This window comes from Geotrypetes seraphini, chromosome 4 (genome assembly GCF_902459505.1).
Source record: "Geotrypetes seraphini chromosome 4, aGeoSer1.1, whole genome shotgun sequence".
Taxonomy (NCBI): domain Eukaryota; kingdom Metazoa; phylum Chordata; class Amphibia; order Gymnophiona; family Dermophiidae; genus Geotrypetes; species Geotrypetes seraphini.
The window spans coordinates 289,795,147-289,818,983 of record NC_047087.1 but is presented as its reverse complement, the minus strand read 5'-3'; the positions used below and the strand labels follow the sequence as shown (position 1 = coordinate 289,818,983).

The 23,837-nt window shown below is 39.0% G+C and overlaps 1 protein-coding gene across 25 annotated transcripts in view; it reads left to right on the top strand.

Annotated features, from left to right (window-relative positions):
- BTRC (beta-transducin repeat containing E3 ubiquitin protein ligase) overlaps positions 1-23,837 on the top strand; it is a 488,395-nt gene that overhangs the window by 427,500 nt on the left and 37,058 nt on the right. For all 25 annotated transcript variants that reach the window (XM_033943132.1, XM_033943124.1, XM_033943120.1 and 22 more), the window contains 3 exons: positions 4,025-4,143; positions 10,664-10,913; positions 23,500-23,618. In XM_033943132.1, the coding sequence (XP_033799023.1) occupies positions 4,025-4,143; positions 10,664-10,913; positions 23,500-23,618 (488 nt within the window). The remainder of the gene's footprint in view (positions 1-4,024; positions 4,144-10,663; positions 10,914-23,499; positions 23,619-23,837) is intronic.

Here is a 23,837-nt window from a genome sequence, read left to right as displayed (position 1 = left end):
GAATCCTAGGCTTCTGGATGATTGTCCCAAGCCTTTTGTTAAGGTTCTTTAGGGAGTCCAAGAATGAGTAAGTGCTACTCAGCACTGTAAATTTCCTTTCAGAGGTCATTCTTTCAGAGCCTGAGATTTCTCCACAGGAATGTTTGGTACTACAAAGAGACCACAATGTAGGTTTACAGGCCTGCTTTCTGATATCTCTGGTAGATGTCAACTGAAGTTATTTAGCAGAGATGGGTCCAGATAACCTAGATCATTGGGTATTAGAAGTTATTCAGGATGGTTATGCTCTAGCATTTACTCAGCCTCTTCCTGAGGTGGTTCTGGAAACACCCCTTCATTCTCACCTAAAAGTTATAGCTGTCCAACAAATTTTATTCAGGTTACTTCAGTTAGAAGTCATGGTTCCAGTTCCACTTCTGGCAGTGACGGTTTTTCAGTTTAGATCGGATGGTACCTTTCGTCCAATTTTTTTTTATCTCAAAGTGGTCAGTAAATTTCTCAAGGTTCCAAGTTTTTGAACAAAACTTTAAGATTGGTGATTGTGGCAGTGTAACAAGGATTTTCTTGCTGCTTTAGATTTAATGGAAACTTGCCTACACATCCTCATAAAGAAGTTTCATCAATGCTGTCTGAGGTTTGTGTGCTTGGAACACATTTTCCAGTTCATGCTCTACCTTTTGGTCTGGTCATGCTATCACGTACATTTAAAAAGATGATGCTTGGTGGTGGTAGTTGCCTTATGCATAGAGGGAATTTTGGTCCACCTTTATTTAAACAACTGGTTAATAAGAGAGAAGGTGTTCCAAGAAAATGAAACAGTCACCCAGCAAGTGGTTACACCACTTAGAAGAATTGGGATGGGTTGTCAGTTTCTCCAAGAGCAACCTTACCTAGAATATTTGGGGGGCAAAGTTTGACTCTCTCCAAGGCAAAGTGTACGTTTTTGTAGTGAAAAGGGAAAAGCTACAATCTCAGATCAGAAACCTTCTCACTCTTTGCAGACCAGAAGTTTGGCACTACCTATAAGTGGGATTGATGACTGCAGCCTTAGAATTAGTGCCACGGGACAGGATGCACATGAGACCTTTCCAGAGGTATGTGTGTTACTGTGTTCTCTCTTGATGGTCTACACAGAATCAAGCTTTACACCTTGTACTGCCACTAACACTGGAGGTCAAAGTCTCAACTGGTGGCTATACAACAGCAGTTTGTCAAAGGAAAGTGTTTAGAAACGCCAAATTAGATTCTTGTAACCACACATGCTAATCTCATAGGTTGAGGGGCACATTTTCTCAACAAATAGACACAAGGTTAATGGTCATTGATGGAAGCTCAGTGGTTGATCAGCTATCTAGAAGCACAGATAATCCACTTAACGCTTCTGGATTTTCATCAGCTTCTTCAAAACAAAGTGATGAGGATAGTTTTTGACAATGTGACAGCAGTAGCCTATGTCAACAAATAAAGAGGGGTCAAAAAGTCTGCAAGTGGCAGAAGAGGTGCGATGTTGCTGGATTAGGTGGAAAAGAATTTCAAAGACATCTCAGCAGTACATATGAGAAGGATCCAAAATATCTAGATGGCAGGAATTACATAAGAAATGCCTTCACCGGATCAGACCGAGGTCCATCAAGTCCGGCGATCCGCTCATGCGGCGAATTCTTTGGATCCAGGAGAATGGAATTTAGCAGAAGATGCTTTCATGGAAATGGTACACTGTTGGGGTTATCTGATCATGAACCCGAGGGAAGCAGACCAGAATATAAAGGTTTCACCTTTTTTCATTTGGAAAAGGATTGGAAATCAAAAGTAACATGTATAATTCAACAATGGCCGCAGCTGGATCTGTGTATTTTTCTGCTCTGGCTGCTCATAGGCAGTGTCATTTAAAAAGGATAGAGAAGTATTGAGTTCTAGTAGTGTTGATTGCTCTGGACTGGTCAATAAAACCCTGATATAGGGAATTGATACATCTGAAAATAGAGGATGAGTAGGGAGCATCTGTTGATTCAAGACCCAATCCGTATGCTATGCATGTATCTCTGTTTTATCTCACAGCCTGGTTTTTCAGAGGATGAAGATAAAGAAGAAAAGCCATTTGAGTAAGGTAATAGAACTACTTCGTTGCTACTTTGTTAGGGAGGACCAAGTTCCTAAACCACCGCAGCAAGCAAAGCTGCATTTTCAGAATTTCATTGAAAGATTTTTGAGAGGTGTTTGCATTCCCAACTTAATTGCTGAAGATATGGATTAGCCACTGTGAAGATGGGCTACAGGGTTAGATGGACCATTGGTCTGACCCAGTAAGGTTATTCTTATGTTCTTGTGTACAATATTTTAAAATATTCAGAAAGTTTATATGTCAATGATACATTGTGCTAAGAGTACATGAATAAGTGCCCTATTTTTATCTGAGGCTTTTCCTTTCACGTATGAATAAATATCCAGTGACATGTTTTTTTACATATATTTAGTGTTTATACTTGAGCTTTACACCTCCAAGTAATAGGTTGTAAGACTACCTTATTAGCATACATAAAGGGTTTGGAGGATTATTGAGAATAGGTGTTAAATAAGTATGTTTTCCATCTGCATTCTTCTGTTCTGGATTTTTTGGAAGATGGTTTGTATAAGGGCTAGCATTCACCTCATTGAAAGTATGGCTGGCTGCTTTGTCTTTTTTTAGTGGTCTAGTGAAAGGAAAGAGTTTGGCTTTGCATTTGGACTTGGTATGTTCATATTTTCTGCGGGGTTAAACTAATCAATTTTTGCATCGTCCATGGATTCCACCCAGGATATAAACCTCCTTCATTTTGAATCTGTAGATACCACAACCTTCAAAGATATCACCCTTAAGATAGCGTTTCTTGTAACTATTTGTCTGACTAGGTAATTTCACCTGGTCCTATGGAGACCTTTTTTTGGTCTATAGCAGGGGTAGGAAACTCCGGTCCTCGAGAGCCGTATTCTAGTCGGGTTTTCAGGATTTCCCCAATGAATATGCATGAGATCTATGTGCATGCACTGCTTTCAATGCATAGTCATTGGGGAAATCCTGAAAACCCGACTGGAATACGGCTCTCAAGGACCGGAGTTCCCTACCCCTGGTCTATAGCAAAGAAAAGTTTGTGCTTAAAAAAACGGCTTCATCTGTCCTTCCCAAAGTGGTGGTATCCTTTCATCTTAATCTGACTATCTGTTTACCTGTTTTTCAGGATCCTAAAAATGATAGTAGTACAGTTGCTTTGCACATATTGGATGTGGGCCACATTTTGAATAATTACCTAAAGAGTATGGAGGCAATAAGGAAACCAAATAAGCTCTTTATTATTTTAAGTGGAGCCCATAAAGAGTAGCAGTATCAAAAGCGACAGTTGCTCGTTTAAAAGAGGCTATTGCTTCTGCATATATTCTCCATGGACTTCTGGTTTCAGAACTTTTGAAAACTCATTTTACAGGGGTCAATCTGTTTATGGGATGGAGAACTACTTAGCTGTCCCTCATGACATTTTGCAAAGCAGCAACCTGGAAATCTATGCATTCTTTTGTCCAATTGTAACAGATTGAATGTTCAAGCTCAAAGTCACGTGGCCCTTAGGGCCAAAGTGTTAGTGGCAGGGATTTTCAGTGTCCCATCCTCAGTAAGTACTGCTTTGATACTTCCCAGCTGCAGTTCTTAACATCAGTTTGTTTTCTGTCTCATGAAGTGTAAAGATTTTATTTTGACTAGTTTGTTATTCCGGTTGGATCTTTAGTCTAGAAGGCTTTATCCTTTATTAGTGGTTATCTGTTGAGTGGTTCATTAGTTCCTTGGGATGGTTTCTCCTTTTAATTGCCTTTGCTCTTCTGCTGTGTTACAATGGGGGGATTGCGCAGGTTTCTTAAGTGATGACCTCACAGCTCAGTAGTTCTCATTTTCCACCAGCTACAGGATAGCACAAATACAGCATCTGGACTGATATGAAGGAATTCAAAAAAGAAAATTAGCAGGTAGGAACTAATTTATCCTTTCTTTAAATTGTAGATCTGGGACAAAAATACATTGGAGTGTAGGCAAGTTCTGACTGGACATACAGGTTCAGTCTTATGTCTACAGTATGATGAGAGAGTGATCATTACAGGGTCCTCAGACTCTACAGTCAGGTACTTTTTTATTTTTCAGAGAACATTTTTAAAAAATTTATGTTTAGTATTTATATACCACTTATAGCTTAAGTAGTTTACATTCAGGTACTCAAGCATTTTTCACTATCAGAGTGTGAGCCCACCAGGACAACCTGAAGTACCTGGGGCAATGGGGGATTGAGTAACTTGCCCAGGGTCACAAGGAGCAGCATGGAATTTGAACCCACAACCTAAGGGTGCTGAGGCCTTAGCTCTAACCACTGTGCCACACACATACCATTCAAATATTTATAAAGAAATATTCCCCAAGTAGATACAGTAAATCATTGACCACTCTGGGTGCTTAATGTTGAAAAGTAAAATCAAAGTTGAATTAAATAAATTGTGTAGAACATCATATCGCACCAAATGGCCATATTGTCTAAAGCAGAGGTGTCAAAGTCCCTCCTCAAAGGCCACAATCCAGTCAGATTTTCAGGATTTCCCCAATGAATGTGCATGAGATCTATTAGCATTCAATGAAAGCAGTGCATGCAAATAGATCTCATACATATTCATTGGGGAAGTCCTGAAAACCCGACTGGATTGCGGCCCTCGAGGAGGGATTTTTAAACACCCCTGGTCTAAAGCAAAATTAAATATCATTTTATTTTATATTCATATTATTGTATATTAAAGCCTTATGTTAGTTTCCTGCCTGCTTTAAATGGATAAAAATTGAGGGTGCTGGGAAAACACTTTCTAAGAACTTTTCCAACATTTTTCATGGTGCAAAACTTTCATGAGTAGTTAGACCAGGGGTGGGCAACTCCGGTCCTCGAGGCCCGTAATCCAGTCGGATTTTCAGAATTTCCCCAATGACTATGCATGAAATCTATTTCCATGCACTGCTTTCAATGCATATTCATTAGGACAGAGGACAGAAGTTGCCCACCCCTGAGTTAGACTGTTTTCCGTTAATGCTGTGAAGTTTTTGCTTATCTCTAACAAGAATATTCAGGGCTGGTATTCACTAAAGTGCATTCTATTAACATCCCTTCAGAACTAAAGATGTTTCACCTCTACCTACGATCCAAGTCTTGCAGAAATCCACAGACTTATCTCTGCACTTCTCCTCCCATTTAGCTGAGGAACACAGAGCCCCCTGTAGTTTTCATTTCTACAAGCGAACCGTTAAGAAGTTTTCTGATCTGCTCTGCTTCTTTTTTATTTTTTTCGCTAAAATTTGTTGCCTTTTTGGTGGCTTGGGTGCCTTGAGACCCCTTTGGAGGGGTTCTCTGCCTAGGAAAGGATATAGTTCCACTGATCCGGACTGCTGCGCCACAGGGCAAGTTTTGGGTGGACTTGTGGAGCCCGCTTTAAAGCTTCTTGTTGAGGGGGGGGCGTTAAAGGTAGCTATGGGACTAATTTTTATGACAGGACACCTTAGCAGGAAAGGCACATTGACATACTTGTTGTGCGCCTTCATAAAATTGCACCAGGAAAATTAGACACCTAAGGCAAGTATAATTTTGTGTGTATGATGGTAACAATAAGCGCATATGTACATATTTTATAATGTACAAACAAATGCCAATTCTACACCAACTCTGCTACCTTCTTCCCCTATCTGGAAAACCTACACATATATTACATAAAAGTATGCATTGTGCTGCTATGCACCTACATTTTACATGAGTCTATCCCCAGGCAGTTTTGTAATAGTCTATTTGAATATATAAAATGCTGTTCTACATTCTAAATTCCTATAACATAGAGCTCAAAATGTTTTCTAGTGCAAAAGGCATATGGAATCTTGAACCCATGAGTTGTTCTCCTTTACTCACACAAGTTTGTAAAAGGCATCTACCTTTTTCTTTTGGCTCAGCTTCTTGCATCTCTGGGCTGTGCCCCATCTCAATTTTTCCTTCTGCAAGCAAGTTGGAAGGTGTCTTTCTGATCTGCTCTGATTTAGATTTTCTTGTTTTCAGGTCTTCATCTGAACTGTAGGGCTTGTGCTATGCCAGAGGTTCCCAATTTAACTGAGACAGCTCTGCCTGGGAGAAGACACAGACACTGTGGTCAGAAGTGTGTAGCCAGCAAGGCAATCCTTTTACAGGGAACCTACCTAGCCTGCCTACCGTAACACTTTCATGGCTCCAGGACCATTTCCCTGGGATCACGGCTTCCTCCTGTTTTTTATCAGAACTTGAGCACAGGCTGTGTGGCCCCATGTTGGTCCTGAGGGCTTTAGTGAGTGGCGGCTGCATTTTCTTCCCTGCCACCCCCACAACCACCCCCCAGAAGTCACATGAGGAGCTGTGGGGTCTGGAATCTCAGGCTCATCTGGAAGTTCATGCTTGTCTGAAGCAACTTTCTTCTCCAAGGTCCAGCTACAGTTTGAGCTGAAGCAGGCACAGCAATGAGTACAGGCTATTGTAGCCTATGGGAGACATCACGATGGTCTACAGATTGAAGTTTTAGAGGTTTCTGGGACTGATATTTGGGTCCCCCATTTCCAAAATCCCCTTTGTTGAGTTTTCTGTATTTTTATTTATTTATTTAAAAAATTTCTATACTGTTTAAAACGGTTTACATAATTTACAATGCAGCACTGAAGGTTGGATTATCAACTTTAGGAAGAGTCAATTGGAGCCCAAGCAATCCCTAGAATACTTGAGAATTTTGCTTCAACATGGCAGAAGGCTGTGTTTTTATTGCCAAACATGCAGACTAAAACTAAGATGCCAGATTTTAGAGATCTGTGCTCCCACAGTTTGGTATTATCTGCAGGTGCTGAGGTCAATGATGTTGACTATAGAGGTGGTTTCGTGGGCAAAAACTCATCTACGTCTTCTCCATGATGTGCTATTTTCCCTCTGGTCTCCACAGGCAGATTCTCTGCAGAGTCCGCTGACCTAAACAGTGGAAGTGCATAAAAATTTGCATTGCTGGCTCTGGCCAGAGTTGCTGGAAAAATGCTTGCCACTCTGTATATTTTCTTGGGTTATCCTGACTACAGATGCCAGGCTTTGCAGCTGAGGGGGGTCATTGCAAGGGTCACCCAGTTCAGGGCTGATGGTCGCTCTCACAAAAGAAGTGCTCTATCAACCGCTTGGAGCTGCGAGCCATTCATCTGGCTCTACAGATATTGGAAAACTCCCTGGATGGCAAAGCGGTCCAGGTTTTATCTGACAAGGCCACAGTATTAGCTTCTGTCAATAGGTAGGGAGGCACCAAATGTGCTCTGTTGAAAATGGAGGCTCAGTTATTGTTTCTCTGGGCAGTAGCCCACCTGTAAACATGTATCCAAAGTGGACAGTGCGCAGTCTAGCTATCAGCCAGCAGACCCTAGACCTGGGAGTGTGGTCTCTGGCTTAAGGGTCTTTGACAGCATTGTGCATTGATGGGGGCATTCTATATTCGATTTGTTGGCATTGTTAGTCAACAACAACAAAAAGTCTTAATTTGTCAGCCAAAAATTCAAGCCTGGAAGTGCTGGCTTGAATGCTGTAGTACAACAGTGGCCAGAGAAAGGGACATTGTACATTTTTCTCCATGGCCCATGGTGGGCCAGGTTAGATAAAAAATAGCAAACTATCTGGGGTTGGTAATTCTGGTTGCCACAGATTGGCCATGTTGGCCATGGTACTCTGATCTGATTCGTTTACAAAGGGTCAAGTGTCTCAAACTGCCTCTAGATCTGACTCTGCTCTTGCAGGGTCCAGTTGTCCTTAAGGATCTGGAATGCTTTGGGCTTATGGCTTGAGTGTTGTGCATGCAGCCTTAGTATGAAAGGGCTACTTGGAGTTGGCGATAGCTACCCTCCTCAGATCTAAGTAACCTGTGCTAAGGCTTGGAAAATGTTTCAGCTCTGGTGTGCTAAGGACAATGTGGAGCCGGTGAAGGCTCCAATGTCTATGGTCTTAGCATTTTTCCGGGATGATCTCAAGAAGGGTTTGGTCTCTGGCTCCCTCAAAGTACAAGTGGCAGGTCTCATATTTTAGGGCTCAAGTAGAAAAGGTCTCTTTGACCCCTCATCCAGATTTTGAAAAGGAATGTTGCGGCTGCATCCTCTGCAACAGGTATTCCCAACGTGGAATCTTAACTTGGTTTTGTAGGCACTCAATTTCTGACGGATATTAGTGTTAAGACAGTTTCTCTAGTAGCAATCGGTTCAGCAAGAAGGATTTTGCATCTACAGCTCTGTCGCACATAAAACCTTTCCTCAGTTTTATGGAGGCAGGTGTCTCCCTCTGCACTGTTCCTTCCTTTCTGTCAAAAGTGGTCCTGGCCTTCCACATAGATCAGGAAGTCCAACTAACCATGTTTCATCCCAGAGTTAAAAAAGACAAAATTTTGGCATTGCTGGATATTAGGAGAATTCTTCTCTGTTACTCTGAGGTGATGAATGATTTTCATCTCTCAAATCATCTTTTTGTGCTAATGATCCCTAATCTCCTGGGTAAGTCAGCCTCTAAAGCTTCTATTTCCAGGTGGGTTCGTGCAACTGTTGCTTTAGTATATATTGGGAGAGCACACTCTACAAGGGGTGTGGCTTCTTCAGGGGCGGCGGCCCAGACAGTGACCCGAGAAATTTGTAGGATGGCTACAGGATCCACCCTTCATACTTTCATGAAAATATACAGATTGGACGTGGCAGCACGAAAGGACAGTGCTCATGGTAGCCTCATCTGCCCCGCACTAGACACAAGACTGGTTTGGTAAATCCTACTGTTTCAAGACTCATATGCCTTTTGCAGTTGAAGGAAAAATTAGGTTCTCACCTCGATAATCTTCTTTCTAATAAAGACATATGAGTCTTGAAGTCCCACCCTGTTATATTTCAATTAACCTGCTTGATCTCTCAGACATGCTTTTGACAGTGTCCCACACCGCAGGCTGCTAAGCAAGATGGAATCGATGGGGTTAGGAGAGACACTAACTGCATGGGTCAATGATTGGCTGAGTGGCAGACTTCAGAGGGTGTAGAGGGTGGTGGTTAATGGTACCCTCTCTAAAACATCGGAGGTGACCAGTGGAGTGCCGCAGGGCTCGGTCCTGGGTCCACTCCTTTTCAACATATTCATAGGGGATCTGACTCAAGGGCTTCAAGATAAAATAACACTATTCGCCGATGACGCCAAACTATGTAATATAGTAAATGAATGCAGTTTACAGAATTATATGGCGCAGGACCTGCTTACATTGGAAAGTTGGTCCTCAACCTGGCAGCTAGGCTTCAATGCTAAGAAATGTAAGGTCATTCACCTCGGAAGCGGAAATCCATGCAGGACGTACTTCTTGAACGGAGAAACTTTAACTAGGACTTCAGCAGAATGAGATTTAGGAGTAATCATCAGTGCAGACATGAAAACTGCCAATCAAGTGGAGAAGGCTTCATCTAAGGCAAGGCAGATATTGGGTTGTATCAATAGAAGTTTCGTCAGCCGAAAGCCTGAAGTCATAATGCGGTTGTACAGGGCCATGGTGAGACCTCATCTGGAGTACTGTGTGCAATTCTGGAGGCCACATTACAGTAAAGATGTGCGCAGAATTGAATCGGTTCAACGGACGGCCACCAGGATGATCTCGGGGCTCAAGGGTCTCTCGTACGAAGAGAGACTGAACAAATTGCAGCTCTACACTCTTGAGGAACGTAGGGAGAGGGGAGACATGATCGAAACATTTAAGTACCTCACGGGACGTGTCGAAGTGGAAGATGATATTTTCTTTCTCAAGGGACCCTCGGCCACAAGAGGGCACCCGCTCAAACTCAGGGGCGGAAAATTTCATGGCGACACCAGAAAGTATTTCTTCACAGAGAGAATGGTTGATCATTGGAACAAGCTTCCAGTGCAGGTGATCGAGGCAGACAGCGTGCCAGACTTTAAGAATAAATGGGATACTCATGTGGGATCCCTATGAGGGTCAAGATAAGGAAATTGGGTCAATAGGGCATAGACAGGGGGTGGGTAAGCAGAGTGGGCAGACTTGATGGGCTGTAGCCCTTTTCTGCCGTCATCTTCTATGTTTCTATGTATGCCTTTCCAGATATTGGTGGCTGTTGTCAGATCCATAGAATACTGATTGAGAAAAACAAGAGGCTTGACAACTACATAAGTGTTAGTGCTGGTTGCACTCAGGTAGGTGGCTTGTTCATTTAGCCTTGTTTTCAGTTATAATTATATTATCATTGATTTGTTGCCTTTGACTTGTTGCAGATCAGAATAGAATTGGCTGGTCGGGGAGTACTTCATTTTCCTTCTCCTTATCTCTTCTCTTATAGAAGTTGTCAACTGCTTTGATACAAACTTAGGAGATGAGGCACAGCCCAGAGATGCAGGAGGCAGAGCTGAGAGAAAAAGATAGATGATGCCTTCTACAAACTCGCAAATAAAGGAAAATAACTCATTTGTTCAAGACTCATATGCCTTTCTACTAGAAAGAAAATTATCGAGGTAATAACCTAATCTTATCTTAATCATGCATAAAAGGATATGAGGTTTTGCATAACAACAGTTTAAATAATTCATTCTTTCTGAATCCAATTTTCTAGAGTATGGGATGTAAATACAGGTGAGATGTTAAACACATTAATTCACCACTGTGAAGCAGTACTGCATTTGCGCTTCAATAATGGAATGATGGTGACATGTTCCAAAGATCGTTCCATTGCAGTGTGGGACATGGCTTCTCCTACAGACATCACTCTGCGAAGAGTACTAGTTGGCCACAGAGCAGCTGTCAATGTTGTGGACTTTGATGACAAGTATATTGTATCAGCATCAGGTGATAGAACTATAAAGGTATGAAATATTGAGTCATTCTAGATTGCTAAGAGTGACAGAATTTTATAGAAATAAACAATATGATAGCAGATAATGATCTCATGTCCTATCTAGTCTGCACTTTTTCTTTTTCTGTTGCAATAGTTCATTTTCTGTTTGATTTCTTTTTTCAGTGAAAGATTAAGAACTACCACAATTTCTGAAAACACATGTACCTTCTATTAATGCAAGAAGTGTTTCACCTTTATTTTCATCTTTGAAAACCCCTTCTTAAAATTACTGCCCCAGCATTTTCATTTTCTCATTGATGAAGGACTGGAGCAATAATTTTTTGCCAGTGTGGGTTTCTTGCAGCAAGTGCTGCTGCAGCCATTATTGTCAACTATGGATTATGTACATTGCTGACTTCCCAGGACTCAACCATTCAATGTTAAGGTCAGACCACTGATGCACTGTAGTTTGAAGCTTTTGGCAGCTCCTCCTGCTTAACAATTCTTATCTTTATGAATCTAAATGCAGTAGGATTAGAGGACCCATATGATCTAGAACACTAGTTCTTGTAAAACTTGAATACAGTAATATGAAACAGTCTCTCCCCCCCTCCAAACACACTCCTTTTCTTGGGTTCACTTATTATTTATTACGTTGCATATGGCATTCTCAGGAATAATCCCGTACGAGGAAAGACTGAGCAAATTGCAGCTCTACACTCTTGAAGAGCGTAGGGAGAGGGGAGACATGATTGAGACATTTAAGTACATCACGGGACGGGTCGAGGTGGAAGAGGATATCTTCCTTCTCAGGGGACCCTCGACCACAAGAGGACATCCGCTCAAACTCAGGGGAGGGAAGTTTCGTGGAGATGCAAGGAAGTACTTCTTCACGGAGAGAGTGATCGAGCATTGGAACAAGCTTCCAGTGCAGGTGGTCGAGGCACGCAGCATCCCAGACTTCAAGAACAAATGGGATACCCATGTGGGATCCCTACGGGGTCATGCCAAGGGATAGGGTCACTAGGACTTGAATGAGCGGGTCAGTAGAGTGACAGTATAATTACAATTATACTTAAGGGGTCAGAAGACTTAAGGGGGTGGGTAAATAGTGTGGGCAGACTTGATGGGCTATATGGCCCTTATCTGCCGTCATCTTTCTATGTTTCTATGTTCTAATCACTTAATTACATAAAATTTGCTTAAATCTATTGCAAATATTCAACCTACACTTCATCTATTAGCAAAAACAAATTTCCAAAATACAAGTCTTCAAGGGTTTGTGAAATTTCTTGTAGTCGGTTAATCACCTCAAAGTAGATGACAGGGAATTCTACCAACTTGCTGTTTGATAGGTAAACATTGAAGAAAATGCTTTTTTATACCTGAATGTTGACACTCAGATAGTGAAGTAAAATACATTTATAATGTTTCCTACCAAATATTTAATGCCTTATTCTTGCCATACAAATGAAAATGAATCAAATAAACCTTTTTGACAATGAACATTTAATGGAAGAATTTCTGATTTATCCCAATTTATCTTGTATCCTGAAATTTTTCCAAATTTATTTATCAACTCCAAAAGGCTCAGAATGGTTGATTCTGGATTCCTCAAATGAAGTAATATATCATCTGCATATGCAGAAACTTTATATTCCCAACCTGAATAAGAATACCCTGAATCTCCTTTGATTGTTGAATAGCTAACAGTAAGGGTTCCAATACAATATCAAACAATAAAGGAGACAATGGACAACCCTGTCTAACTCCCCTCTGCAAACAGAAACTCTCTGAAAAATTATTAATATATAGTCTAGCAGAAGGGGAGCTATACAAGGCTTGTATCATTTGCATAAATCCTGAACCAATACCAAACCAATCCATTGTCTGATACATAAAGGACCATTCCACACAATCAAAGGCCTTCTCTGCATCAAGAGACACAGAGAAGGCCGGATCATTTAAGGCTTTTGATATATTTAACATGTGAAACGCCAGTCTGGTATTATTTCAAGAATGCCTTTGAGCAACAAATCCCTTCTGATGCATTCCAATGATATACGGGAGAGCTTTAGCTAATCTCAAAGCCAAAGTCTTAGCCAATAATTTTCCATCCACATTAATCAATGAAATAGGCCTTTAGCTTGAGACCAAAGTAGGATCTTTATTTGGCTTGGGCAAAACAATAGTTAAAGATTCCGCCATAGTACCTGTAATGCAACCATTTTTTAGTTGAGTCTGATATAAATTTAGTAATTGGGATAATAATGTAGCTTGAAATGATTTGTAAAACTCAACAGTAAATCCATCACCACCTGGAGTGGATCCAACTCTAAGGGATTTCAATGCTGCCTGTAACTCCTTTAGTGTAATAGGCATGTCTAGAGATTCTTTAAATGCTTAGGAATTTTTGGTCCATTAATTAGTTTTTAAAAATTCCAATCCATCAGTTTCATTATTTGAATCAAGAATATAAAGCTTTATAAAATTTCAAAAATTGTTCCAAAATATTGTTAATTTGAGAATGATTATCACTTTTCTCATCTTTTATAGCTACAATTTTTACTTTCTTTTTCTTTGCTTTATGATAATTAGCTAACATTCTTCCTGCCTTATTAGAATTCCCATAATACAATGCTTGCTGATAAAACAGCTCTTTCCTAGCCATTCTAGAGGAAATCTCATTATATTTGTATTTATTTTTTAATAACTCTTGCAATGTATTTTGTTCCCATTTTATGGCTAATTTTAATTCTAAATCTTTAATCTTTTTTTCCAAAGTATAAAATTCCAATTTAAGTTTTTTCCTTATATGAGCAGAAAAAGAGATAATAGGCCCTCTCATAGTAGCTTTAAAAGCATCCCACAAACTTTTTAAAGAGATTTCTTCTGAAGCATTTATTTGAAAATATTCATTCATTTTTAGTTGTAATTCTTCAATAAAGTTCTCTTCAGCTAGCAGAGCATTATTGAACCTCCACACAGGTCTGCAACAATCCTTATCATTCATTTGAATTTCAATCCACACTCCACCATGATTTGAAAAAATGATTGGATCAATGACGGCTCTTGTAACTTGTTGAATTAATGTATCCGACACAAGAAAATCTATTCTTGAAAATGATTTATGTACCTGGGAACAAAATGAAAATTCCTGAGCATTAAAATGTAATATTCTCCATATATCTTTCAATCCACAAGATTGAGCTACATTATCCAACCCTAATGATTTCATTATTCTACTTGGTTTTTTTTATCAACCAAAGGATCCATAACCGCATTAAAATCCCCAGCCATAATCAAATTAGATGTAGCCAGTGGTAAAATCAACTGTTGAAGAGATTTTAAAAACTCCAATTGATTTGAATTAGGTGCATATACATTGACAAGCATCAAGGTATCATTCCCTAAGCTCATGCTCACTTGGACCCATCTTCCCGAGATATCTGCAGAAATTAATCTAAAACTTGCAGAATATTTTTTGTTTATTAGAATAGCTACCCCCTGCTTTTTTCCCCATGGCCGGAGCATAAAAACACTGTTTTACCCATCCTTCCTTTAACTTTGATGATTCAATTGCCTACAGGTGAGTTTCCTAGATGTAATAAATATCAGCTTCTTAGTTTCTTTAAAAATCTAAGAGTCTTCTTTCTTTTAATGGGATGATTGATGCCATTAACGTTTAAAGAATAAAATTTAACAATCATCGTTAGCTTTAATTTATTAATATTCTAAAACATATTCCCAATAATTCTCCTTTTTTAACCAATAAATAAATATCATACCTTATCCCCCCAATCTATCTTCCCTTTCCCTCCCCCAATCACGCCCCATACACATCTTGACCGCTTAGAAGTGTTCATGTGAAACTAAACCTTAGAGCTCCCCCCATACCTTATCTGTAAGAACTTCTCATTTTATAATATCATATTATTCAAATATATATCATAGAATGAATACAAAGAGATAAGATAAATATATTAATACATCACTTATTAGCACATATTAAAATAATATAATTCATAACAGAGAATTTAATTAATTAATCTTTCTAACTCTTATTTCAAAATTTTAATTGTTTAAAGTTCATTTTCGAATAGATATTCCCCTTCTAGCCCTTACTGAAATCATTATACTTCCTCCCCTTATCTCTATCTATTATATCTTGAAATCTCCATTTCTTTTTTAATTGATTTTAGTAATATTAAATAGTACAGTTAATATTGTAAATTTTCCATTTTATGTTAACCTATTATTCATATTATGAATTGATTATATTAAATTATATAAGTGTAGCTATACCATAATTATTTAGATATATTCAAAAATAATGCATCCCTTAATATATAGATATATTACTTCCCTAACTCCTATTTCCAAATACAAAATATTTAAAAACATGTACACATTAACTATTTCTCTTCCACCCCTATCTAAATTCATGAAATTCATGCTCTTACCCCCTTACTTTATACCTTTAAATCCTCATCTCAGTTTAATTAAATATATTAAATTCTCATTAATTTTATACATAATTTAAGTCAAAAAGTTAATCTGTTTCTATTCTTTAAAAATGTAAGAGATCCTTTTCATCAACTCATATTAAAATATACATCAAATATTGTCAAATTATTTAATCCAAATAGTATTATACCATCTCTGCTCTAATATCAACATGTATTGCTTTAATTAAAGAACTGAAATGCATCATATATTATATGAATATATCATTCAATCCATGCTCTCCAATTAATCAATTTAAGTCAACATTTTGTAAACGACCTTTCCATATACCACATCACTATTTAAAATTCTACATAAAAATATATCTATATATTTTGATTATTATTCCAAAATATTCCATTTGGAAACCTCATATATTAAGTTTTAATATTAGATGACTTTCTTTAAATGTGTATAGAAATATTCCCTTTTTATACTGAAAGCACATGACATCCATTAGATTTTGATTCAAGAGCTTCCCCACAATTGAACCAGTACATCTCCTATAGAATTCTTTTAATTTCAGTTAACGCATATGTCGTCTGAACTCCTTGTGCCGCAGCAGAAACAATGCCCTCCCTCTCAACTTAGAGATTGGTGCCTTTGGTTGTGTTCCTGTACAAAATTTCCCTCTTTACCAACCCCTCTAGGGTCATACAGCCTGCCTTCTCTCGAATCCCTTCAAACGTTTCCTCTCTTGATCTCTCTTCTTGTGACGGGGATCGGCAATATTAATAGAGTTACCTCATCAAACTTTGATATCTGGCATATCAGGTTTTTTATGAGCAAGATAATTTTCCTCTCTTTTCTTGAGGATTTTGTTTTTTGCTCAATTTTCTTCCGGTCTAACCTGGCCAATGATAGTGTTGCTGTATTCTATAAGAGCACCACTGTTGCAACTTTGAATTGTTTCAGTACTCATTGAGTCTGTGTTTATAATTGTGATAAATGATTGCCCCTCCCCACTCAGTAATATTTTACTATTCCAGTGTTTATAAGCCAGTTGTATTTTGTTTTGTGTGTGAATTATAGTAATTGAACTGCCATTTTCTATAACATCTGTAATCTTCTTAATACTGTATATTTGCAATCCAGATACAGTAAAACCTTGGATTGCAAGTAACTTGGTTTGCAAGTGTTTTGCAAGACAAGCAAAACATTTTATTAAATTTTAACTTGATATACAAGCAAGGTCTTGCAATACAAGTACATACAGTATACACACATCACTACTGAGCCGATGGTTCTTCTCTCTCTGACACTGCAAGAGTGTATACTTCTCCCTCCATATCCACGTGGGTTAGGGGCAGAGCCGGCCTGCGAATATTAAAAAACCGTGAATAATATTCGGGCTGGCTCTGACCCACTCCCCGCTTTCCCCTGGCATCCCTTAAGTCTTACCTGGTGGTCTAGTGGGTTTTCAGGGCAGGATCGATCTTCCTACGCTCCTGCCCTGTGCAGATCACTCATAGGAAATGGCTGCCGTGAGCTCTCGTCATAGTCTTGAGAAACTACGGGAGCTCACAGCAGCCATTTCCTATGAGTGATCTGAATGGGGCAGGAATGTAGGAAGATTACTCCTGCCCCAAAAACCAGCTAGACCACCACGTAAGGCTTAAGAGGGGGGTGTCTAAGAGGGCTTAAAATAGCCTGAAAAATGAAATTGGATATTAAAAAAAAATCGTGAATAACCAAATGGATGCTGAAATCGTGGATTCGGAGGGACAGATTTAGTGACTGTTCTAAACAAGCAAAGTCTTGTAATATGAGTACATACAGTATACACACATCACAACTGAGCCGATGTTTCTTCTCTCTCTGACGTTGCAGGCATGTAGTGACTGTTCTAAATGAGCAAGGTCTTGCAATACAAGTACGTACAAACCAAGATTTTACTGTATATTCAAAAAAAATAGAGGAGAAAACAAGTGTTCAATGTATCATACTGAGTAATCACTACCTGGTGAACACAAGTGAGAAAGTAATAATTATCAAAAATACAAGGAAAAAGACCTCAAGGTTGCTCTGTTTATGCCTTTGTGTCAGTAGAACACATTTTAGGGCATATGATCTTTTCATGGGTCAAAACCTCATTAAAAATTATTTGTTTATTTTTTTACATTTTTAGTTGTATTACTTTTTAAACACATAACGAAAATGCCCACACAATTCAGCCAATGAGACACAACAAAGCAATTATCTTCTCAACGGTGGCCAAAACCATTTCACTTGAGAGGCTTCATCAGGAAAGTGCTATTTGATTCATCTTCTACTGTACGCTGCAAATAGAAATAGTAACATCACTCTCGTTGTATAAATCAAACTGAGTGAAATGTATAAAAAATGTTCATACTATGGTAATTCCCTTCTGCTAATTCCCGATGCAGCAGCCCAATTCCCTGCGAGCATACTCCCTCCTGATGACGCAATAGTGAACCTCGAGTCAAGGGACCGGGTTTTGATCACTTCGGGTATTTATAGTACACTAGATTATTCACCGTTAACAGTGAAAGTTGCATGGAGACACTTGTCGTGTCCTCAGATAAGTAATATACTTACCTGTTATTGCTAGCATTTTGACGTAGGCATCTTGGAACTAGCTGCTGTCATGATGGTCCCAGTCAGCTACCACTGCTCACAAGTTCATTAGAGCACTTTGGTAAGCAGATCTAAGCACAGCACTTATATCACTAAAATTAGTTCAATTGGATGAAATTAAAGTGTCCTTTTTATATGTATATATTGGATACAGCTTGTGTACAATTAGTATATTGGTTACAAGCACAGGAAAGTTTAAACGATATACTCCTTTTTGTTTAGTTTGACATACTATGGTAACAAAATTTACTGTGTTTGAAAAAAGTTGCCTTCCGATTTGGTACTTAATGTTACTGTAAAAATTTTGTTATCAAAATGTACCAATCAAAATTAACAAGAAAACCGTTAAGCAAAATTTAATAGGGTAAAAGATGATTTATAAAAGCTTCTGATCAATTCACTACAAAAAACATTGGTAACTCACCATATAAATTGTGTCAAAACTGATTTAAGTACATAAGAATTGCCGCTGTTAGATCAGACCAGTGGTCCATTGTGCCCAGCAGTCCACTCACGCTGCGGCCCTTAGGTCAAAGACCTGTGCCTGCCCTAACTGAGATTAGCTTTACCTGCATACGTTCTGGTTCAGCAGGAACTTGTCTAACTTTATCTTGAATCCCTGGAGGTTGTTTTCCCCTATAACAGCCTCTGGAAGAGCGTTCTAGTTTTCCACCACACTCTGGGTGAGGAAGAACTTCCTTACGTTTGTACGGAATCTATCCCCTTTTAACTTTAGAGAGTGCCCTCTCGTTCTCTCTACCTTGGACAGGGTGAGCAACTTGTCTCTATCTACTAAGTCTATTCCCTTCATTATTTTGAATGTTTTGATCATGTCCCCTCTCAGCCTCCTCTTTTCAAGGGAGAAGAGGCCAGGTTTCTCTAATCTCCCACTGTACGGCAGCTCCTCCAGCCTCTTAACCATTTTAGTTGCTTTTCTCTGGACCGTTTCGAGTAGTACAGTGTCCTTCTTCATGTATGGCGATCAGTGCTGGACGCAGTATTCCAGGTGGGGGCGTTCCATGGCCTGGTACAGCGGCATGATAACCTTCTCTGATCTGCTCGTGATCCCCTTCTTAATCATTCCTAACATTCTGTTCGCTCTTTTCGCAATCGCTGCGCATTGCACGGACGACTTCATCGACTTGTCGTCCAGTACTCCCAGGTCTCTTTCCTGGGGGGGTCTCTCCGAATACTGCACTAGACATCCTGTATTAGTTACCAACATGCATCACCTTACACTTATCCACGTTAAACCTCATTTGCCATGTCGCAGCCCATTTCTCAAGTGTGTTTATGTCACGTTGCAGGTTGCAATCCTTCTGCGTCTTCACCACTCTGAATAACTTTGTATCGTCCGCAAATTTAATCACTTGCTCGTCATCCCAATTTCCAGGTCGTTTATAAATATGTTGAAGAGCACGGGTCCAAGCTTCGAACCCTGCGGCACTCCACTCGTGACGCTTTTCCAGTATTGTCCATTTACCCTCACTCTCTGAAGACACTACCGAAATTGGCACCTCTGATTTTAAAAAGTGTTCATATTCCGCAACCCAATGAAAAGATGCAACATGGCAAGAAAATTAACCAATAGGTTTTTTGGTGTAGTATACTCATTCACAAACAAACCTAATAATCAATAGATGAACATGACGCTGATGATCAAGCAGAGGAAATCTCATTAAACTATCAACAAAAATATACGTTGTTACACAATAATTAACCAATGTCTAAATAATATGATGAGCTCTTTCACAAAAAAGCTTTCAATTCAATAGAATTGTTAAGACCATCGGGTTCTAATGTAAGAACATAAGAACATAAGCAGTGCCTCCGCCGGGTCAGACCATAGGTCCATCCTGCCCAGCAGTCCGCTCCCGCGGCGGCCCAAATAGGTCACGACCTGTCTGAATCACCAGAAGGGGCCCCCTTGCCACCTTGGTTTCCCATTGAGTCCTATCTTCCCATCGAAATCCTAACCCTCCGGTCTTGCACATGCACGACCTGGTTGGGTTTCTATACTTATTACCTGGTTAGCTTTCTATACCTGTGTATGTATTTGAAAAATCCATCATTGTTCTAATTGAAGTAATTTTTTCATGCAGTCTCTGCCACATCTGTCTTTCATCACCAAATCAATAATAAAGCATCAAAACTGTTCTAAAGAATAGCGAGCTGTTATGCATTGTATGACCACTAGTACTTCCAAACACTTTCTCTTCAAACTAGACCAGTGTTCATTTAATCTGACCTTAAAACACCTTGTGGTTTTACCAAAGTAAATCTTTTTTCAGATACTCAAGATAACATATACCACGTATTGACTGCTACAGTTACTAAAATGTTATAAATTGTAAACTATGTCATCGTAAAAGTTTGAAAAAAAAAGAAATCCACAATGTTGATAGCAGAATTAATGCAATTGCCACATTTAAAATGCCTGTTAAACCTAATGTTCTTGATGGCCTTACTTGCGGCAAATCAGAAGGACTTGCAGATCAGTTTGGGGCGCCCTGGGCGGTTACCATTTCTGAGGAGACCCCATTTTAAGAGGCTGAAGTTGCGAGAGGTCAACAGGAGCATGGAGAACTGGGAAGCTAGTCTGGAGGCAGGCTCTCATTTGGTGAGACCTCCGGTGGTAACACATTAGAGCATTTGGGAAGCTCTCATGAAGCTGACCATGTCAGTCACCAAGTCTTCCCGGGTGGTCGAAGCTCTTGTGAGTACTGTGAATGGACTAGGAAAATCCTTAAACAATACAAAAGAAGAATTTACCTCAGAATTGAAAAAAATTAATGAAAAGGTGGAAAGTTTTCAAGCTGTAACGTCTGAATTAATTTAAGATAAAAATCTGCTTAATAGGAAAATTGAACAATTCGAAAATTATAACCGCAGACTGAATATTCGTTTTTTGAATTTTCCAAAGTCTCTGGGAGTAACACCTGTAGAAATGCTGAAAAAAATATTTGGTTGAGATATTAAGGGTTTCCCCTGAAAATATACCGCCAGTGAATCAAATATATTATTTACCTATGAAGAAAAAAATGAGAGTTGCTCCAGAGTAAGTAGAATAGAGCTCAAGTCGAAGGGAACTTTTAAATATCACTGATTTGCTTGAAACCACACTATCGGATATTCCTGAGAAAGCTAATTTACTAGTTTCTTTGTATTTGAACAAGATATCAATGCAATATTAAGATTATACTTTCGTAGCTCTAAATCTTTGTTTCATGGGAAAAAAAAGTTTGGATTTTCCCTGACGTCACTAGACACACCCAGGAGCGGAGGAAATTGTTCTTGGCTATGAGAACTGAAACAATAACTTTGGGTGCAAAGTTTCTTTTGGCTTATCCATGTAAATGCATTCTGAAATATTTGGGAATGAAATACCGTATTTTTCGCTCCATAAGACGCACCCTAGATTTACGGCCTCTTTTATGAAGCCGCACTAGCGGCTGCCATGTGGCAACAGCCCCAAAGCCCTTTTTTTTTTTTTTATTTTTATTTTTCTTTTATTAAGAAAAGAAGAATACAAAGAAGTAAACCACAATCTGAATACAAAGAACCAGAAACAAAGCAAAACCCAAGACAAAAAGGGTCTACCGCGTTGTTTCTGTGCGGAGACAAAAGATACTCAAAAGCCCTTTAAATCTTTGTGGGCTTCGGGGCCATTAGCGCAGCATAGCTGCTAGCACAGCTTTGTAAAAGAGGCCGTTAAAGGAGGAAAACAAGAAAAAAAAACATTCTGAATCAAATTCTCCCTACCAGGCCCTCTTCTATCAAACTGCGATAGCAGTTTTTAGCGCGGGGAGCCAAGCTGAATGGCCTGCGCTGTTCCTGACGCTCATAGGAACTCAATGAGCATCTGGAGCAGCGCGGGCCATTCAGCGTGGCTTTCTGCACTACAAATTGCTAGCGCAGAATCACCCATGAGAAAATAACTGCCCCCTTTGTTATTCCGTCTGCCAGTTGACTAAAATTTAATTGATAATCGGGTTCAACTGATTAAACAAAGGCTTGATTGCAACTAAAGCTCACTGTGTATTGAACTTTACCTTGAGTGTGAAATAGTCACCAAAAAACTTTTTCAAGAATGCTGTGCTACAATCAAAGGAAATTCCAAAGGAGATGAGAAAAATTGTTGCGGAAATTTATCAGTCTGGAAAGGGCTACATTAAGCTCTGATACTCCATTGAACCACAGTGAAAGCCATTCAGGAGTGTCACAGAAAGAGCTCATCCAGAAAGTCACAAAACTTCCCAGAAGAGTACAGAAAGAACTACAGGTCTTTCCAACCTCAGCTGAGGTCAGTGTTCTTGACTCCACAATAAAAGAGAGACTGGACAAAAATAGAATCCATGGGAGAGAAGAAAGACACAAACTACTACTACTATCCAAGAGTAACATCAATGCTTGTCTCACATTTGCAAAACACACCTGGATGAACCCCAAGCTTTTTGTGATAATGTTTTGTAGACAGATGAGCCAAAAGTGGAATTTTGGACAACGTTAAACAAGTAAAGCATTCAATAATAAGAACATCATATGAATAGTCAAACATGGTGGTGGTAAGTGTGATGATGTGGGGATGCTTTGCTGCATCAGGACCTGGAAAACCTATTATTGAAGGAACAATGAATTCTCTATTGTACCAGGAAATTCTTAAGGAGAATATCTGGTCACCAGTCCGTGAGCAGAACCTGAAGCATAATTGAATAATGCAATAAGACAATGATTCAAATTACATTAGCAAGTTAATTAAAGTTTTGGATTGGTTTAGTCAGAGTCCTGATTTGAACCCAGTAAAGATGCTGTGGTGGAACCTGAAATGTGCAGTTTATACACAAATACGTACAATTGTGTTTGAACTAAAGAAGTGTGGGCTAAGATTCCTCAACACCAATGTGAACGATTGATATCAAATTATAAGAATTATTTTGTTGCAATTATTGCTGCTAAAGGTGGTACAACCAGTTATTAAGTTTAGCGAACAGTTACTTTTCATATGGGTAATGATGTGGGTATTGAATAACTTTTTCCTTAAGTAAGTGAAGTAATAATTTAAAAACTATAGTGTTTACTCAGGTTCCCTTTGTCTAATACAGTATTACATTTTGTTTAAACAGCAGAAACCGTTCAATCTAATAATTATGCAATAATATTTATTTATTTAATAGGGGATATGAGGGGGGCATTTCTTTCACATTACAGTATATCACAACAGTGGAAGCATTCTAGCAACAAGTGGTCTGTCCTTAATTAAAGGTGCACGACTTTTATTCTTAAAAAAAATTAAAGCTATTAGAAACCTACGCTAGAAGCAAAAGAAGACCTAGAACTGTATCTTAAAAGGGAACGCAAAAGAAGGCAAGAAACAAGCAATTGATATTTTTTTAGAATTTAGCTTGTCAAGTGGTTTTAAATCATATGCCAGTTTTTCAAATATTTTTATATGAGAGCTTTTATTTGTAGCATATCGATTGCAACTTCTCACTCCCTTTTCTTAATAACAGGTATGGAACACTAGCACATGTGAGTTTGTACGAACCTTAAATGGCCATAAACGAGGCATCGCTTGCCTGCAGTACAGAGATAGACTTGTAGTGAGTGGTTCTTCAGATAACACTATCAGGTGAGAAGCAAAGTTAGTGGTGACTTGGATTCTGAACTTACCAATGCCAGAAATTCAGGCCTGTAAATAGATATTATTTTCAGGATTGATTCAATATGCAAGTTATATTGTAAAAAATATATATATAAAGGCAAATCAAAATGAAAGGCAATTGTTAAATGAAACAGTAACCGGAAGAGAGCTAGCAAAATCAACATATGTACTCATAAATTCTCTGTT